The sequence below is a fragment of the Canis aureus genome, chromosome 15 (genome assembly GCF_053574225.1).
Source record: "Canis aureus isolate CA01 chromosome 15, VMU_Caureus_v.1.0, whole genome shotgun sequence".
Taxonomy (NCBI): domain Eukaryota; kingdom Metazoa; phylum Chordata; class Mammalia; order Carnivora; family Canidae; genus Canis; species Canis aureus.
In genome coordinates this window covers 66,104,414-66,124,975 of record NC_135625.1, presented here as the reverse complement: position 1 = coordinate 66,124,975, position 20,562 = coordinate 66,104,414, and the positions used below count along the sequence as shown (strand labels likewise).

The following is a 20,562-nucleotide window of genomic DNA, read 5'->3' as shown; positions in this document are numbered from 1 at the left end:
CAGAGAGCGTTGTTAGTTACAGTGAGGGCACTTAGCAATCCCTCAGCATTTCTGTCAAAACGTGTCTCCATGACTCTCGTAGAGCAGTCAAGTCCACTGCTTGGGGTGTGTTCACGGGGCATGTGACGCTAGGAATACCACAGTAGCGTGTCTTCCAGAATATCATGCTATCGCAGTGTAGAGTCTGTTCTGGTGGGACAGTTATGGCCCCAAAAGGAGCACTTAGGATTTCCAATTATTTGTGACTGAGTTGTAGGAATGCGTGTGGCGAGACGTGGGCGCTCACCAATGTCTCAGGACGTAAGATGCCTTCTGAATGCCAAGCTCTCCTCCGCCTCACAGCCACTTCTCGCTGCTGATTAATGGGGTCCCTTGACTTCCAGCTGCACCCCTTCTGGGCAAGTTCATTTGATCTGCGTTAGGTGGTGCACTCTTGTCAAGGCAGACCTGCTGTCAGAACCCCACTTCACCCCGTACCAGGTAAGTCACTGTGGGGACTGGCTCTCTCAGCTTGTTTCCTCGGCAAGATGAGGATAATAATCATGGGTCTTGCCTCATTGGATAGTTGCGACATTTAGTTGTCACAGTTTCACGTGGGAAATGATTAGCACAATGCCTAAAGCAGAGTGGGTGGGCATGGGTTTCCACCCTCCTTCCTTTGCCACCTGTCCACTGAGCTGGTGCCACCCTTCTAGTCTTTTCCTGAGGATGTGGCCTTTTCTCTTCCTTCCTTCCTTCCTTCCTTCCTTCCTTCCTTCCTTCCTCCCTTCCTCCCTTCCTCCCTTCCTTTTTTTTTTTTATTTTTTTTTTATTTTTTTTATTTTTTTATTTTATTTTATTTTTTTTATTTTTTATTTTTTTTACCTTTTTTTTTTTTTTTAAGATTTTACTTATTTATTCATGAGAGACACACAGAGAGAGGCAGAGACACAGGCAGAGGGAGAAGCAGGCTCCCTGCGGGGAGCCCGATGCGGGACTCGATCCCGGGATCCTGGGATCACGACCTGAGCCAAAGGCAGATACTCAACTGCTGAGCCACCCAGATGCCCCATTGTGGCCTCTTCCCCCTGGGGCCTCATGTGTCGCTCTGCTTGTCTGCTGCCTTGCCTGGCGTGTTCTGGTTCTAAGTTCAGGAATACGTATCCCTCAACTGCTCAACCTCTCAACCTCTGCCGCCAACATCTGCCTATTTTCACTTCTCAGTAATGAAGGGCAGAGATGACGGCCCGGTAGTCAGGAGCACAGACCAAGGGATGCCTGCTGGGGTTCACGTTTTGGCTCCACCAATTACTCTCTGTGCCTCAGTTTCCTCACCTGTGAAATGGAGCTAGTCTTGTACGCTCTTGCCTAATCTTGATGATCTCATAGAATTGCCATGAAGGTTAATTTAATAAGCTGGTGCATCTAAGGTAGGACGGAGCTGGGCTTGCAGTAAGTTCTATATTAGCGTACATTATTGTTATTTTTATTATAGGTTAGGTTTCCTATTCTCCTAATTATCTGCCCCCCGCCCCGAGTGCTTTTTACAATCAACGACATCCTGGTGACCACTACCTGCCCGACCCAGACTCACCTCCTCCTTGGCCCGCACGCCACCCACCATCTTCCTGTTTCCATCCTTGGCTCACAGTATAAATTCTCATAGTAAACAAACAAGCCAAAAAACCCAAAACACCGTTCTTTCATTGGCTCTACATTAACCACTTAAAAAGATGCAACCAATCACCTGGGGATTTTAATCTCGACAGTGCTGACCCACAGTAAGCAAAGGGCAAGAGTGACTCTCAGATTCACAATCACACACAGGGGGGTGGTGGGCTTTCTGCCACAATTTTCCAATTCTTGTCGGCCTTCTAATTTGCAAATAATATCAGCCGGCTTTCTCAGAGTGAGAGCAAGACAGAACCACGATGATGTGCGTAGACGAAGTTAAATACTGTCGGTAGGTGGGGGGCCTTAATGAACAAACGAGCAGATTTTACATAAAGAACTGGGGGGCAGACACTTGGCTTTACTTCTGTCTTAGTTTATATCACGCCCCGGATGATGCTGGTCCCGGCGCCTTCACTTGTGCAGAAGCCACAACCACCCATCACAGCGTTTCAAAGCCAACTAGTGGCTTCAGAACCTATCCCCTGAGCAATTTACCCCAAAGATGCTCTGATGACAGTTCTCTTCTGCATCCCCGAGGAGAGCAACCCACCTTCTCTTGTACCCACAAGATACCGGTGACTGAGCCCAACGGCAGAAGTCCACCTGGTAACTTAAAAATCCAAGTTCACGTCACCTCGCATTAAGTCCTGTACCAAACATGCTCTTACCATCATACGATTAGGCCCGAAGCACGGAATTCTTACCTATAACTTTTCCTAGAAAGAGCGACTTGGGAGAATTGAAGAGTGTGTCCGAGGAACTTGGCAGATGGTAACTCACCGAAGGATAATGATCGAGCTGCAGGGAGAGAAAAGGGAGAGACTTTAGGAGAGGGTTGCTAACCTGCACTTGGGATCGGATCTCGCAGGCAGGGTCAGTCACTCCGTGAGCCCCGGTGTGTCCCCACATCTTCCTTCCTCAGTGCTGACAACGGAACGCCAGCCTGGGAAAGCGGGACGCCCATCTATTCTTTCTCTGGGGTTACCTGAAGTCAGTTTGAGCTTGGAAGTGAAGACCCTTTATGAATTGTTCTTCAGCTTATGCACATTTTCTGTGGGTAATTTATACCCATTTTCTGCTGGATTAGGATCCTTGCTCATTTTTTTTTTTTGGTTTGTTTTTTAAAGATTTTATTTATTCATTCATTGAGAGAGAGAGAGAGAAGCAGAGACCTGGGCAGAGGGAGAAGCAGGCTCCACGCTGGGAGCTCGACGTGAGACTTGATCCTGGGACCCCGGGGTCACACCCTGGGCTGCAGGCGGCGCTAAACCGCTGAGCCCCCCGGGCTGCCCCCTTGCTCATTTTAATAAAGTAAAATCTGCTTCATCCAATCTCCAGTACTGACCCCTGAGATAGGGAATTGCTGCATCTGTCACAATGGGTTTTCTTTAATGTCCGCTTAGTGTCCTGTTTTAGTCACTGTCCCACACCATCAGCTTGCACAACAACAACGATCTTCAGTACGTATACTCAAATATGAATAGATCTATGAAAATACATATCCAGATGCTGAACTTCAAGTTGCATAAATATATCTTTTTTGTTTTAAATTATCAAATGAGGAGGATGCCCCCACAGGGCAGGGACAACAGAGCCTGGAGGGGACAAAGACACCCGTGCTCCAGCTGGGCTTGGTCTTTCCGAGTGGAGGTGAGTTGGCAGTAGAGGGAGGGAGAAACGAAGCAGGTGGAAACACCTTACAGATACGGGCTGTCGGAGCAAAGCGCCTTTCTGATTACATTTCTCATGAACAAAGTGCAAAGGCTGGTGTCCCAGAACCAGCGCCTCTCTTGTCTCTGTGTCCCGACATGGCTTTTCTTGCCTTTGCTGTCTTTTTATAACTGATACAGTCCTAGCGGTGTTTCTCCCACCACGGGGAGCTCCTAGAGTTTTCTGTGCCTCTGCGTATCCGCCTGTGAAAAATGCTTTTGTAGCCTTTTGCTTTTCTGAGGCGAGCCTCTTACCTGCTCAGGTGAGCAGAAACACTGTGTCACTGCCCAGCATAGGCGTTTGGGTGGGGATTGCCTGCTGGAGGCAGCAGCACACACTCCAGACTCAGGTCCCACTCCTGGGTCCTTGCTAGTAACCGCCAAGGTGGGCAAAGCTGCAGGGAAGCGGGGCTGCAGTGGGCAGGAGAGGGGAGCTGGGAACAGGGCTGGGAAGTGGGCCAGTCTCACTGGCCACGCGGGGAGCTGGGGAGGATCATTAATCATTGATGACCACCTACACCTGACTCCTGAAACCACTTACTAGAAACCCACAGATTATTGAAAGCCACGGTTCAGAGTCCAGGACTCCTCGCATCTCGGGGATTTGGGGAGTTCTGTTAAATTCTGGTGGGTGGGTGCTGGCGCAGCACTGTCACAGAGATCCGAAGAGCGCCGTGAGAGCAAACATTGGCCTGCTCGACTAGCATTCTCAAAAGTTTTCTATGGTTTTAAGTGCATCACCAACAAAACACCTCTTGGGGCCAGAGAGCTTAGATATTTTATTTATTTATTATTTATTTATTTTCTTTTAACTTTTTTTTGCATATTTTTTTAAATTGGCGTTCAATTTGCCAGCATATAGCATAACACCCAGTGCTCATCCCATCAACTGCCCCCCCTCAGTGCCCATCACCCAGTCACCCCCACCCCCCGCCCTCCTCCCCTTCCACCACCCCTAGTTCGTTTCCCAGAGTTAGGGGTCGCTCATGTTCTGTCTCCCTTTCTGATATTTCCCACTCATTTTCTCTCCTTTCCCCTTTATTCCCTTTCACTATTTTTTATATTCCCCAAATGAATGAGGCCATATAATGTTTTAAATCTCACAGAAAAGTTGCTCCTCTGGCTGGTGTTAGCTAGCTGCTTCCGCGCCATCTGGTGGCTTATATGGGTCAGTGCTGCTGTCCCTCCGTTTCTTTGGTCCAAAAGTTTTTTGGGGTCAAAGAAGATAACCGTGGAAGGCCTTCATCACAGGTTACCGTGCCTGCTTCACAGCGCTGATCTTCCCCTAAATACTTCTTACACCTACATCTGTCTTGCTAAAGAGCTTAAAAGTGAACACAAACAGATGTTCATTATAGAGAAAATAATAGTACAGATTTGCGGGGAAAAACTCCCCCCCAGTGATAATTATTTTTTTATCAAGTCAGTTTCTTAAAGTATAATGTATATTCCTTTGATTTTTTTACGACAATTGAATGGAACCCAACTATATATTATTTTCCATTTACTTTTCATTCCTTAAAGGGGTGTTATTAAATCTGTCATTCAATAAACGTACCGCTAAATCATCATTTGTCATGAATGACTGTGTTCCATTTTATGAATATATTGTACATAATCTTACAAACTATCAAACTTCAAATTCCAATGCTTAGGGCAGCCCGGGTGGCTCGGCGGTTTAGCACCGCCTGCAGCCCAGGGTGTGATCCTGGAGACCCGGGATCGAGTCCCAGGTCGGGCTCCTTGCATGGATCCTGCTTCTCCCTCTGCCTCTCTCTCTCTCTGTGTCTCATGAATAAATAAATAAAATCTTTAAAAAAAGAAAAAACAAATTCTAATGCTCAGACTTTTAGATTTTTTTGTGCGTGTGTCTTCTGAGCCAGCACAGTGCCAAGCCCATAGTAGGTCCTCAGTAAAAATGTGTTGACATATGTTGGTGTAGAGCAGTGCACGCAGAGTGGAATCGGTCCTCAGGTGTGGCCTGACCCACCCAGTGGGATTACCTTCCTTTCCTTGAACTGTTTTTATGGATCCTGACCGGACAGACTTGGTTTTTTGGCATCCATTTGATATTATTCGCACTGAGCTCACAGTAAAATAGAATTCCTACTTTGTCTCCATGGGTTACTTTCCGCTGTTCCCAGTCCTATATACACGCGGTTGAGAACCCGAACTAAAAGCTGAACTTGACATTAGGTCTGTTTTCTTTTGTTCTGGAGCAAAGGGTTTTGAATCTTGATTCTATCATTTAGAATATCAGTGACCCTGCCTGGTTTTGGTTTATCAATAAGTGTCATGAACACTCCTGAGTCTCAATTCATGAGGGAAGGGAGGTCTATCCGAGACACAGGCCCGGAGTGTGATCCCTCCATGACCGTGCAGGCTGGTGACAAGCCCTCCAGACGTGAAATAAGAGGCCCGTGCACTTCCCCCGTGGCCTTCTGTCCCCCCTGCACACCCACATGCACACCTCCAGCGACCATGCACCTGCTCCCCACCTGCACTCCGGAGGTGGCCTCTTGCTCGGGCCAGCAACTAGCCCGGCTCCAGGCTGGCCAAGCCTCTGCTATCTGGAGGGCGGAACCACCACACCTCTCCAACAACATACGAAGCCCTCCACGTTGGTCCTTCGGGGGGTATCCTCCCTCAGCTAGGGGGTGCCTCTACGAAATTCTACTGGAGTTTCCCCCTCTCATAGAGTTTGCCTTTATTGTAGTTAATTCCTAGATCATGTTTAACCTACTATGTGGTTTCTATCTCCTGATTGGACCCAGACAGCTCTTGTAGGAAAGGAGAAAGCAGGTATTGAGCAGCTACTGCATGCAAGGCTTGCTAGGCTTTTCACATCTTATTTACTGGGTATCGGATAGGCGTTCCCTTCTCCAGTGATACAAAAAGTGTCCAAAGTCAGAAAGAGAGTGAGTGATGGAAGTGACATTCTCACCCGGCCTCATCCGGCTACGGAGACGGACTGGTAAGCTGCAAGCCCACCGGCCTCCAGAGCTGGCCCAGCCCTCTCGACTAGGGAAGTCAGACGTTGGGCAGCATTTTATTTATTTATTTATTTATTTATTTATTTATTTATTAGCATTTTAAATAGCTGCGTTTGAAGGAGAAAATGCAGTCAATCAGGTAAGGCAAGAAAAGAGCAACCTGCAAAAGCCTAAGGACACTTGTTCCCTGGCCCGGCCCCCCCCAGTCCTATCATTTCACTCGCCTTGCCAGGGCGCCTCCTCTTTTCAAATGAGCCCTGGTGCATTTGCCACAGTGAAGTGTCATGATTTCAAGGTAATTTCTTTGGGGTCCAAGTGAGCCATTTTGCTGCACATGTAGCTGGTGGTCATTTCACCGGCAGTTAAGAGGCAATAAAAGGTTGTGTAATGGAGGCCCATTCAAATTAAAGACTGCGACTCCGTGTGCCCCAGGACGACCTTAAGGGACAACTAATTGGTTCAACATCTATCAGGATACTGACTGGGGCTGGGGCTCTGGGGCTCCGTGTCCTACACGCTGAGTTGAGAGCTTTAATGTTGGTTCAGGCATTATTTTACAATTGTGGTTCATTTCCATTTTAAAGTCACAGTTGGTCTTGGCAGAGCTTGAAGGATTTCATCAGTTTTGCTGATGTTTGGGAAGGTGAGACGGAGCAAGCAGGGAAGGATCAGAGAAGAAAGACCACAGTGTGGGTTTGGTCCCTCCGCTGGCCCCATCCCAGGTGAAGGCACAAAATGCTGCCCTGAGGGCACGTCCTGGGATGTCTGGCCTCTTCATCCTTAGTTTGAGGTAATACGTGGAATTAGCTTGGACACACTGAGTATTTTTTTTTTTTAGATTTTATTTATTTATTCATGAGATTTATTTATTCATGCACAGAGAGAGAGGCAGAGACACAGGCATTGGGAGAAGCAGGCTCCCTGTGGGGAGCCCGATGTGGGACTCAATCCCGGGACCCGGGGTCATGAGCCGAAGGCAGATGCTCAACCACTGAACCACCCAGTCGTCCCAGGGGCTACCATCCTGATGGCTGTTTTTATTCCAAGTTGGAACTGAAGACTGGCCATGAGGAAGGGCCCCTCCAAACAGGCATCGGGATGGGGACAAGGATCAGCTCATCTCATCCCTGATCCCTCTCCGCCTCCCCACCTGAAACTCCTGTGGGAAAGTGTTCCAAGAGCAGGGACCGCTTCATAACCCTTCCTGTCCATCTTAACCTCCTTCTGCTGGGGCCCCCGGAAGGGTCCTGATCACCACAAAGGAGGGGAAAGAGCAGGACTCAAGCCCAGCACCAAGGCTTCATAGGCTTGAATGTTTGCTGCCTCCTCCTGACCCCAAGTCACTTTGTGCTCATTAACAGAGGGGACACTGAATAAACGTGGATGACAGCGGGAGACAAAAAAAAAGTAGAGTTTTTGTGGGTCTGCCACCAGCTACAGGGCTGCAGCCTGTCCTCTGGTTCGATGGTGGCCCCGTGGGGCCAAGGGCCAAGGCCCACCCACCCTCCCTCCCAGGGAGCTAGCACCTGCCTGCTGTGGCTCAGGCCTGAGAGCCCTGGGGCTGCGGGCTGCCAGGCGGAGGAACGTACCCCACCTTTGGACGTGTGGCTGTTGCTCTCCTGCAGCATTATCTGGTAAACCTCTTGGCCCTTTTATGATCCATAGGAAGTGGGCCTGAGTCATCTTGGGTGCTCAACATTTATTAAATGAGTCATCACTGGCTGAGCACACTGACAGGTCTGGGTGTGTGTGTGTGTGTGTGTGTGTGTGTGTCTGTGTTCAAGGCACGGGAACCCAGCTCATACTTCCATGAGAACTCGGTTCTTTGAGGAAAGTGCTATGGATGACCCAGGGACAGGAGCCCCCACAGAACTTCCTGGCCATCAGGTTTGGGTGAGTAGGCCTGGCCACATCCTTGAAGACTGTGTGGAAACAGACGGGCTGAGGACTCATCTGTGACTCTGAATCTTTACACTTTGGGCCACTCCCCGCTTCTCCCAGAGCCTCTGGGACTGGACATTGGGCCATTGCTCAGTGTAGCCCGTTCCAGGGACCACATGATTGAGAACCACAAGCGTGTCACTGTGGGGGCCAGTGTGCCACCATCTCCCCTGCCCATGCTGTCAGCCTGTGTGACCATCCCTCCAATTCCAAGAGCAACCAGGGATGCAGATGGCAGGTGGCCCTCTGGGATGCTGATCCAGTCAGAGGCCACACTGCCTTCTACCTTAGTTTGATTTTACCCTAAATGGACACAAGCCCCATTTACAGAGATACTTAAAGAAAAGAAACACTCTCCTTTGTAACAGAACATGAGGAACAGGCAAGCTTTTAGGGCTGGGTTAGTGATGACCATCTGCAATGGAGGTGCCTGGGTGTGCGACATGACCCCCATGAACAGGGAGTTAACCGAGTAACTCGGTTGCCTGCATTTACATAAGCCAGGGAGCCTTTGCCTCTTCTGGACAGGATTGGGGGAGAAGGTGGCATGTTCCTAGAGCAAGCAGAGCGAAGAGCAGAGCGTTCTCTCCTCCCAGTTGCCTCTCTGTTCTGACCCTACTCGCCCTCTGTCGATCCTTTGGGCCTACCGTGTCATCTTACCCACGCTCCATTCAGGGCTTTGTATGAGCCGTGTCCTCACTCAGCAAGCTCTTCTGCTGTCCTTTCAACAAATACAATGAATGATTTCTTATTCTGGGAATTAGTACCTGACCACTCACTTTTCACTAGCTCGCTGCCTTAGCACAGGGCCCTGATGAGCTAGGCTCAACCACCATCTCCTTGGCTCTGGGATCCTTCTGCTCCAGGAGGACTTTGCCTCCACAGCTAGGAAAGACCCAGTTGAATCCACTGGCCCCAAGCCTTTCTAGAATGGAAAACACCCTGCAAATGGGAGCTAGAGGCTCTCTCCAGACATGAGCGCTTGGCCGTGGGAACACAAAGAGGAGAATACTCATTTTCTCTCGTTACTTCTCCACTGCCTCCAACACCTGGTTTGCGGTGGTCTTGTTTCTCTTCTTTGGAGGTTGGGAAGGTGGGAGTCTTGCTCTCCTGTGAGGGTCTCTAGGGGACTCCTCCAGCGTTCCAGGGTGAGAGAGGAGGGGTGGTCTGCAGGAGTGAGACCAGGGCTGGGAGTCGGGTCCTGGCTCCACTCAACCGCTGCTTGACACTCAACACAGTACAAAGACTCCTTAGACTTCAGTTGCCTCATTCATGAAACAAGGGGGTTGGACCAGAAAATTAAGATTCCTTTGAAACCATCTCACTACTCTGGGCCTAAAAAGTAGTGTCTTTCCAGAAACACAGGGGCTTCGAGCAGAACCTTCTGCTAAAACTGGGCTCCCAGGCATCACTGTGAGGCATCCTTCAGCCCATTATTCATGGAGCTGATCCTGGTGAGGGCAGAGGGCTGGGAAGAGGGCCACCTGCCCTATAAAGCTGGGGCAGGGTTTGCTCACATTCAATTCCTAGACACACACGTCACAACCAAGGCTGTCGGGTTCTCAGCAAATCTGGCTTCTAACATTCAGCCTGAAGGAAATGCTTATATAAAGGCCAGGTCAAGGATCTTTTTTAAGCAGCAAGGCACCCCGAGACAGCTAATTTACCTCTGCCACCTCCCACCCTCATCTTGGTGTGGAGGGTCCCGAGGAGAGTTAGTGATTTTGCCCAAGTTCAAGACTGGAAGTGGCATCAGCCTTGAACCAGTATTAATAAACTCACAAGGAAGGTTCTTTTCCAGAAACACTTAAGGCTTAAGTAAGAGAGGATTTAAGACAGATCTTTCCTTGCTGTATGCATGTGTGAGTTATTTCTCAGAGACGTCAGGAGGTTTCACTGATGGCTTGATGAGCAATTTTATTTTATTTTATTTTATTTTATTTTATTTTATTTTATTATTATTTTTTTAATGTTTTATTTATTTATTCATGATAGTCACAGAGAGAAAGAGAGGGGCAGAGACACAGGCAGAGGGAGAAGCAGGCTCCATGCACCGGGAGCCCGACGTGGGATTCGATCCCGGGTCTCCAGGATCGCGCCCTGGGCCAAAGGCAGGCGCCAAACCGCTGCGCCACCCAGGGATCCCCTTGATGAGCAATTTTAAAATGAAGGGCATTATAAGTCCTTTCTGCTGTTGTCCTTATGCCACTGTTACTATGGTAATGTAATTAGTACAGTGGATCTGCCTTGTAAGGTCCAGCACAGCCGGAATTTTGTGGTATTGATGCAATTAAAATAATTAGTGAATCCGTTAGGTGATTTATGTTTTATATTGAAAAATTCCTCAACTTTGTAAAAAGGAAAAAAAAATAGCTTTCAAATGTTGATCTGCTTCCCCTAACCTAACACTCCACCTACTGGAAAAACACTGAATACTACTTCAAGATAAATTGTTAAAAAAAAAAAAAAAAAAAAAAGGAAAATTGACTTTGCATCAATAGATCTGTATAGTTTTTATACATCTCAATGAATGAGAAGAATAATTCTCCTTTCACAGCTGATATGGCATTTCTTAACAGCATTAACTTTTAAAAAATATTTATTTATCTATTTATTAGAGAGAGAGAGAGAGAGAGAGAGAACATGCACAGCAGTGGGGAAAGGCAGAAGCAGAGGGAGAACTAGACTCCTCTCATGAGCAGGGAGCTGGATGCCAGGACCCCGGGATCATGACATAAGCTGAAGGCAGATGCTTAACCTACTGAGCCACCCAGATACCCCAACAGCATTAATTTTAAAGACTTTTTAGCAGAAAATACTCAAACACTATGCTGTTTTCTCAAAGAATCTGGTCAGAAAATACTTAGGACTTTCAGGTTTTGCACGTGAGAATTCAAAAGATAAAGGTAAGGCTTAAAAACCCATATCTGAATTAATGTCTAGTACTTACACCTCCGAGTTTGAGTTCCCTCTTAGAGATCTAGTATGAACATGGCTCGTGATTTTATTTTTTTATTTTTTTATTTTTTTATGGCTCGTGATTTTAAACACTTCCATATTTAAATTCACTTAGGAAACATTTAAATGAATCATGACACATAGTAGGTGGTTTAGATAATAATTTATATCATTAGCATCAAAGAAATAATTTCATGCAGCATATTTTCCTGAAGAGCTCAAGGCAAAACACATTATGGGAGACTATAAAACGACTTTCCAGGAGTAAGGAAAAGCAAATAAATGGGTGGTAAAAGGGGGAAGGAAACAAATAAGAGGAGAAAAAAACAAAATTAGGAACAGTTTTGAAAATAGGTATTAACATGTTGCTGCAAGTATATAATGTAATGGCAAAAATTTTTTATTAATTAAGTGAAAAGAATAATGAAACAAGAATGAGAACAATTATGAGAAACGATGTAGATGTGACCAATATGATTAGCCCCATAATCTTGGTCTGTCAAGCACGTGTTTTCAGGGGTTGTTTAAATTTGGTTACTGGTGAATTTTGGGCAAATTCTGTGTGTGTGGGGGAGTGTTAATGAGGCCATCAATAGGAATGATGTAAGTAGGAAACATTTGTCTAGTGAATTTATGAACAGGGAAATTGTTGTAGTCTGGTGTGGCTGATGTTATCCGTGTCACGTTGTTTATTTGCTGAGGTTGGACTGGTCGGTGTGGAAGTGGGTGGCCTCTTTGTCAAGTTCTCAACATGGTGCCCTCACTGCCACTGGTCCAGACACAAGGACTTTAATTGAAGATGAGCACCTCATGGAAGGATGCAATTGATCAGATCTTTAGAAGTGAGCACGCTGGCTGCAGCAGCCAGAGGCATCTACCATTGCGCACTCGTAAGAAGGTTACCCCTGTCTGGCAGTACACCTGGCCTGTAGGCATCCAGGGCACAGGTGAATGATTATCACAGGGTGATCTGACATGGTGAGAAGACAGAGGCTCTGGCATAAGACTCAAGTTGTCCCCTGACCATATCTCCTTCTAGCAGTCTTTCAGGAAATGACTGGACTAATACCTAATCTTATGCAAGGACTTTCATGAGATTTTATTGCCCAGCCACTGTGTGAACTGGGCTGAGAGCTAAGCTGAAGATGTGCATAAAGAGATGTGCCCAGCTGGGTTCAAAGTGCTTCTACTCTTGTTTTGGAAATAAGACTGATAAAACAGTTAGGAATAATAGTATAAAGCAATATATGAAAAATGAATATAATGTATTTCTCTAAATTTTAAAATGTAAAATAACCACCATCATGGTTAAATACAGAACTTTGCAGAGTGGAGACATTTAAAAGGAGGAATGCACACATCTTTAGGGGTCCTGAGGTGACCAGCCTTATCGGTTCTTGGGGTGTTTTTGGGAGAGAAATGTAAATGACAATGGAAAGTAGTAAAGGGATGCTAGATTGTCCAGGGATTTGAATACCAAGGGGCAAAGTCTTGATTTGAGCCAAGCATGGCTGGGGTTATTTATTTTTATTCTGATGTTACATCTCCCCTTATTGTTGTTATTTGTAACCACAATTTCTCTATTGGGAGGGAAAATTCAAGGTGTTATGTCTGCTGATAACCTGACTGGTCTGGGCCCAGGAGTTTGGACCCTGTTTTGGGAAGTTTGGACCCTGTCCTGGGAACAGTCTGTATTTCTCTCTCTTTCCTTCCTCTTTCTTTCTTTCTTTCTTTCTTTCTTTCTTTCTTTCTTTCTTTCTTTCTTTCTTTCTTTCTTAGATTTTTATTAATTTTAGAAAGAGGACATGGGCAGGGAGAGCATCAGAGGGAAAGGGAGAGAAAGAGGGAAAGGCAGATAATCTCCAGCAGACTGTGCTGAGTGCAGAACCCAATGCGGGGCTCGATCCCATGACCCTGAGATCATGACCTGAGCTGAAACCAAGTCAGATGCTTAACCAACTGAGCCACCCAGCCTCCCCAAGAGTCTACTTCTTTTTGCTCATAATGGTGGGGAGACCTGGAGACAGGTTAAGGAAGGAGGTGGAGAGCCAGGGGTGGGAAGGAATCAGAGAGAAAAGAGCCCAGCACTGCGTGGAGTGAAAATTGTGAGAAAGCTATACAGAGGGATGATGAGTAAAGGGCCTGCTGAGGACACTGATACGTCATGTGTGGCCCTCAGCAGTTTGTTGCTCAAGACTTCATTCAAGATGAATTCTCCCAGGAGCCACCTTCCTCTTCCCCCAAGTGGCCTGAGATGATCTCTGAAAATGGTTCGCTACTTGCTGGACCCAGGAAATCCTACAAAATCATGCAAATCGAGAGGTTGAGATCTTCATGTTCACTTTAAGAACACACGTGAAGCTCTCCAGACCGTCAAGGGTATGCATATCCAAAAAGCCACCAAGTATCTGAAAGATGTCATTTTGCAGAAGCAGTGTGTGTCATTCCATCGCTACAATGGTGGAGTTGGTAGGTGTGCGCAGGCCAAACAGGGGGGCTGGACACAGGGTCGGTGGCCCAAGAAGAGTGCTGAATTTTTACTGCACATGCTTAAAAATGCAGAGAGTAATGCTGAACTTAAGGGTTTTGATGTAGATTCTCTGGTCATTGAGCACATCCAGGTGAACAAAGCCCCCAGGATGCGACATAGAACTTATAGGGCTCATGGCCGGATTAACCGTACATGAGCTCTCCCTGCCACATCGAGATGATTCTTACTGAAAAAGAGCAGATCGTTCCTTAACCAGAAGAGGAGGTTGCACAGAAGAGAAATATATCCCAGAAGAAACTGAAAAAACAAAAACTTATGGCCCGGGAGTAAATTCTGCATAGAATAAATCCAAATAAAAAAAAGACTTCATTCAATACTCTCTGTCCTTTTCCCCATGACCTGGAGATGTCTAATAAGGGCTGCTGTTCAGTGAATGCCTTGAGGGGCTGTATGTGTTTGCACGTGACAGAAGCTGTGGGCTGCATTTTGGTGGGTGTGTTGTGGCTCAGAGAGCATCCACAGAAGAAAGAGCCCAGAGACAGAGAAGACCCCTGGAAATCCTGGGGGGACACTGGAGTTCCATCAGGGAGGGAGGGTTGGTGGGAACTGTGAATCAAGGTGATCTGATCGAGGGCTGGAGATGGAGTTTGACCTGGTGGCCAACAAATGTATCAATCACTCCTGCATAATAAAACCAGAAAAATCCTCTGGACACGGAAGCCCAGGATGCAATTCCTTGTCTGTAGTACTCGTGTAGTCACATCAATATGCCAGGAGAGTGATGTGTCTTGAGGACAAGGAACTTTGGGACTCTCAAATCTCACCCTCACGTCCCTCACTTTGGATGGTCCTGATTCGCATCCTTTGTAACAAAACCTTAATCCTAAGTATAGTGCTCTCCTGAGTTCCATGAGTCACCCTGCCAAACTGTTGAAATTAGCGAATTTGAAGCCAGCTGGTGAGAAATGAGGGTGGCCAGTGCTGAAGGAGGCTCAGCAGCTCTGAGGGGTGAAGTCAGGATATGGATGTTTTGGAGGAAGAACCACTCTGACTTTCTGACAGATTGTTATGTAGGAGTGAGAGAGCGCTATTCCAGCGATATTCCCAGGTTTTCGGCCTGAGCAGCTGGAAGGATGAAGTAGCTATTAAGTGACACTCCAAAGGCTACAGATGACGTGGCCTGTGGGCGGAGGAAGGGGCTAGGGGGTGATATTTGGAAATACTGAGTTTGTATGATGTTTATTAAACATCCAGTAGTGTGTTAGATGCCCAGCAGTCAGCGTGGCCTGAGTCTGGAATTCTGGGACAGGTTTGGGTTGAGATAATAATTTGGGATGAAATCACCAAGGGAGTGAATAAAAATAGGATGGAGGAAAGGCTGAGCCCAGAAGTACACCAACTGAGGGAGTGTAAGGAAGCAGAGGAGCAAGCAGAGGAGACTGAGTGGAAGGGCCAGCAAGGCGGGAGGAAATATGAATAGGGCAGTGTCCCAACTGCAGGGATCCCTTGTGTCAGATATTGCCCTGAAGCGGAGCTATGTGGGAACTGAAAATTAGATTTAGTAGTGGGGAGGTCACCAATGATCTTGATGCAGTGGTTTTCGGAAGTGGGCAAAAGCATGACTGAGAATCAGTAAAGGAGAAAATGAAGAAGAAAATATTCATGGTACATGCATCTGGCCATGGACTGTAAAAAAACTCTTATCACTCAGTAATCAAAAGGCAAGTATTTCAATAAAAAGGGGGGCAAGATATTTGAACAGGCACTTCATGAAAGATTTGCCAATGGTCAATAAGCACGTGAGAGCTCAATGTCGCTAGTCAGAAAGGAAATGGTAATGAAAACCAAGATGAGGTAACACTGTACATCCACTTTAGGGGCTGTAATGAAAAAGGCTAGGTTTTCAAGTGCTGGTGGGTATGTGAGGCAGCTGGAGTTCTCTGGCTTTGGTGGAGGTAACAGAAAACAGAAAATAAGTTAAGCATATGCTAACCGCATAGCCCATCAATTCTACCCCTAGATATTTACTCAGAAGAAATGAAGAAAGTATATCCTATGCGTGTGTATGTGTGTGTGTGTGTGTGTCTGTGTGTGTATGCAAATGTTCATAACAGGTTTGTTCCAAATATACCTAAACTGGAAATGACTCACCATTTTTCATCAAAAAGTGGATGCATAAACACACGATGATATATTCATAAATGTAATACTTCCCGGCAACGAAAATGCAACCACAGATACAAGAAGAAGAATGGATCTCAGAACCATTATGTGGAGTGAAAGGAGCCAGACATAAAAGATTATACAGTCTATGATTCCATTTGTATAAAATTATAAAACAGGTAAAATTGAAGGTGGGGTTTCAGAGTTATTTATTTATTTATTTATTTACTTATTTATTTATTTATTTGAGAGAGAGAGAGAGAGTAAGAGAGAGCCAGTGGGGGAAGGGGCAGAGGGAGAGACTCTCAGGCAAACTCCCTGCTGAGTGCAGAGCCCATTGGAGGACTGGATCTTATGACCCATGAGATCATGACCAGAACCTAAACCAAGAGTCGGACCACAACTGACGGAGCCACCCAGGTGCCACCGAATATATGGTTTTATAGACATGGGTAGAAATTTGAGGAGTAGTTCCTGGGGGCAGTTTTTGGAGGGGATTGCCAAGAAAGAGGTTGAGGGAAACTTCTGGGGTGTTGGAAATGTCCTCTATCTTGACTGTGGTGTTGGTTACATGGGTGTACACATCTATCAAAACTCCTCAATCGGGGGATCCCTGGGTGGCGCAGCGGTTTGGCGCCTGCCTTTGGCCCAGGGCGCGATCCTGGAGACCCGGGATCGAATCCCACGTCGGGCTCCCGGTGCATGGAGCCTGCTTCTCCCTCTGCCTGTGTCTCTGCACCTCTCTCTCTCTCTCTGTGACTATCATAAATAAAAAAAAAAAAAAAAAAAAAAAAAAAAAACTCCTCAATCGGCCAGTGTGCATATTGCATTGCATGGAATTGACAGTTCAGTAAAAGTGACTGGAACAAAGAGAGAGAGAGAGAGAGAGAGAGAATGGGAGAAGCTGACCTGAAGCAGTGAGCATAGACAGCTATCTCTAAGAGTTTTTTTTGCCAAGAAATACAAAGAAATGGGGAGAGTGGGGTCAAGAGAGAACTTTGTTTTAAGGGAGAGAAATGCTGATGGGAACGAGCCAGTGGAGAAGGAAGACAGAAGTATCTGAACAATGCCCCTGAGGAGGCAAGGTGGCTTTAGTGGAAACATGGGGGTACTGGCTTTCAACAGAATGCTCAGGCAAAATTAATTTTCCTCTGCATTCTTTTCTGAACATGCTACAATAAATACTCTTAATCTTATAATCAGAAGAACAGAATAAATGGTTTTCGAATCAAGAGGAATGGAATGCTTCCCATATCCGGTGATGTCAGGCGGGGACTGGCGGTGATTCCAGGTTGGGTCACAGGTTGGACTCAGTATCCCATGAGGACCCTTTTGATTCTAAAACCATCCTGAGCAAACCTTAGTGCTCAAGTTTGCAATTTACGTTGTAGTATCTAAGGAAGAACCTGAAGAGGATTGGGACAATTGTTTTTGTTCTCGGGTCTAGGGAAGGGGGTATGGAAGAGGAGGATCACACTCAGACATGGGGAACCTGGATCACCAGGAAGTTTGGGTCTACCCTAAGTCCATGGTGTCCGTCGCGAACATTCAATTTAATACACATTACCATGCACAAGATACCATGCTCAGCGCTGTTAGAAAGAGAATATCTTGATTCCCTCCAAGGCTAAGACTCCCTTTCAGTCAAGCTAATTCTGTGTTGGTTACTTTTAAAGAAATGAAATGGTGTTTTCTATCATTGTCATTCTCCTGACCCGGGGAGCTAATGGTTTTCCTAAGTAAATGGCATTCATCCAGCCATGGGTCTTTGCCAGGTGATGTTTTAAAATACTGAGTGAAAATTTAAATGCTATATGTTTAATCAGACTAAAGTGAAGGGTTTTACGGTTCTAAACCTACATAATGAAATAGCGTTTTCTTCTTTATTGGCTGGTCGTCTAGGTTTATAGGTTTGCTCAAATTGTGGCTACGGGATGATTCTCAAATATGGGGTGTTTAAGGATAGCAACTTCAGGTGATTTTACTTTATTGATCTCTTTAATGCACTGGCTTTGGTATTTAAATGAATTTGAGTTTGTTTCTTTAATGGTCTTTCAATAAAACTTAAGTTGACCTGGTTCCTTTTGCAATCACGAAACTGTGATGGCAGAAAGAGACTAATAATAAAAATGAACTCATTTTATGTGGTTGAAAGGTTACATTTCTATTGATTTTAACTGTAATATAGTTAAAGTCCTTGATATTAAAAAAAAAAACCCTCAGCAAACACATCCTTTTCAACAGAGGCTCTATCGATATTACTTTGCCAGTAGGTTTTGGCGGCAGTAACAATATTCAGGAGGGAGTCTAAAAATTGGCATTATCAGAGGCCTGATAACCACATCCTTCAAACTCTGTTCCAGGTGAAAGAGCGGAAAGGTGCCTCCAGAAAATCATTATATGCAGAGCGACTTCAGAAGGTGGGGGAAGTGACATGGGTCTGGAAGCTCCGTCTGATGGCCGGTCTGCTGGCTCATGGGAAGCAGAAAAGCTCAGATTTCTGGAAACACTAATGTCTTTAATGCTGTGTTTGGAGCCTGTTCCAAGAAGTAGAAAGTGGGGAGAGGTGGGGGTGGTGAGGAAAGGGACAGAAGAAAGACAAGGGGAAGCTTTGTGTGACACGTGAGAAGAGTATTCACACGTGCACACGTGTGCCTGTATGTGTGAATGTGCGTGCACGTGTGTGTGAGAAAGCCGTCACAAAATGGACTGAGGTAACTCTCGGTCTTCTTCCCTTTCCTCCATCACCATCGTCAATGTGGCATCTCACATTTCTTGAAGGTCAGCTCTAGGTCAGATCCCACCTGCATGAACTTATATGTATTATTTCAACGAATCTGCCAACGGCCTGTGGGCCTATCGCCTTGGGTGCCCCATTTTACAGCTGAGGAAACCGAGCTAGTGGGATTCAGTTATGACACCTAAGAGGATGCAGGTCCTAAGAGGCAAAGCCCAGAGGTCTGTGGCGTGGAAAGTCCAAGCTTCTCCATCGTGCCGGCCTGGACCCTTGGCCATCGCAAAGCTAGGCTGCCGCGATGCCCCCAGCAAGTGCAGAGAATACTGGTCACCCCAGTGTCGCCTCTGCCTTCTGTCCTCCCCTCTCCCCATTTTTACTACATCGCCTTTTATGGGTCTTCTGATGTCTCTGACCCCGGCTTCCTTGGCAGCCATCTCTGGGAGCAGGACAGGTTTTCACATCTGGTCCAGAGACTGGAGGCCACAGGAACCCGTCTCCTATTCCACTGCTGCCCCTGCTCTGCGTTTGTGGTGTTCAGCTGCAGGGGTTAAACCCACAAGCTCAAATGGAAGCTGAAAATCCAGATCCTGATGTTATTTTCATGGGGCATCAGGAGTCAGGCTGGTAGGTGGGCTCGTTCCTACTGTCTGACTTCTGACTCCGACCCTGGGTGATGGTACCCGGAGGGATGCTTTGCAGGATGGTAGCCATTTACTGGATAGATGAAGAGAATATTTATTATCTTCTGCTTCCTGTGTTTTAAGATTTATTTATTTTTGAGGCGAGGAGGGGTAGAGGGAGAGAGAATCAGACTCCCCGCTGAGTGCAGAGCCCCGCACGGAGCTCGATCCCACGACCCTGAGATCATGACCTGAGCTGAAATCAAGAGTCAGACGCCCAACCGACTGAGCCACCCAGGCGCCCCTTCCACGTCCTTTCTGATACTTTTCCTTCACTTTTGAACTACAGGCCTGGACCCTCCCTTCTGCCCGCTAAGTTTTTGTGCGTGCCGTCCTCTCCAACATGTGGGACATAGTTCCTCATGTCAGACACTTTGGGTGGGACTGGTTCATTCTCTTAGTTCCCTACGTGGTGGCTGAGGGGAGAACGTGCATCAAATATGCCTCCGATTTACTTCGATGTGGATGTAACTGGAGGGGATTATGTGGAGTGAAATAAGTCAACCAGAGAAGGACAATCATCATATGACTTCACTCTGATGTGGGATATAAGAAATAGTGAAAGGGACTGTAAAGGAAAGGAGGGAAACTGAGTGGGGGAAAATTAGAGAGGAAGACAAACCATGAGAGACCCCTAACTGGGAAACAAACACAGGGTTGCAGAAGAGGAGCGGGGTGGGGAGGTGGGGTGGCTGGGTGACGGGCACTGAAGAGGGCACCTGATGGGATGAGCACTGGGTGCTCTACTGTATGTTGGCAAATTGAATTCAAACAAAACAAAACAAAACAAAAACCCCCAAAAAACAAAACAAAACAAAACAAAACAAAAAAACCAACCCCAAAACAAAAACCAAATATGCCTCAGAAAGTAGAAAGAATCCACTGAGCGTAGGGTGTGCGTTCACAACCTTTCCTCATTATGAACTTGACTCATCCATATAGTCAGTCACTCAGCAAACACTTCCTGGGGGTCCCGGGTGTCCAGGGGGCAGGGGGCAGAGCTGTGAGGTGTGCGAGTATAAACACGATCCCTGGGTTGTACGTACACTTTGCACATGACGACGATGAGCTCCCGTTGGTGTCCGCAACACCATGTCCCACTGTCGTCCCTACAAATGCCCCCCTCCCACCTGCACAACCCAGGACCTTGGATTAAGCGCCTGTTTGTAGAAAACGGCCTCCAAGGGACTTGCACACCGATTATGGCTACTGACCACGAGAGGGCATCCTAACACAG

At 46.6% G+C, this 20,562-nt stretch overlaps 1 protein-coding gene across 6 annotated transcripts in view; it reads right to left on the bottom strand.

Moving 5' to 3' along the window:
• CNTNAP2 (contactin associated protein 2) overlaps positions 1 to 20,562 on the bottom strand; it is a 1,978,697-nt gene that overhangs the window by 124,072 nt on the left and 1,834,063 nt on the right. For all 6 annotated transcript variants that reach the window (XM_077850275.1, XM_077850276.1, XM_077850277.1 and 3 more), the window contains one exon: positions 2,358 to 2,451. In XM_077850275.1, coding sequence (XP_077706401.1) covers positions 2,358 to 2,451 — 94 coding nt within the window. The remainder of the gene's footprint in view (positions 1 to 2,357; positions 2,452 to 20,562) is intronic.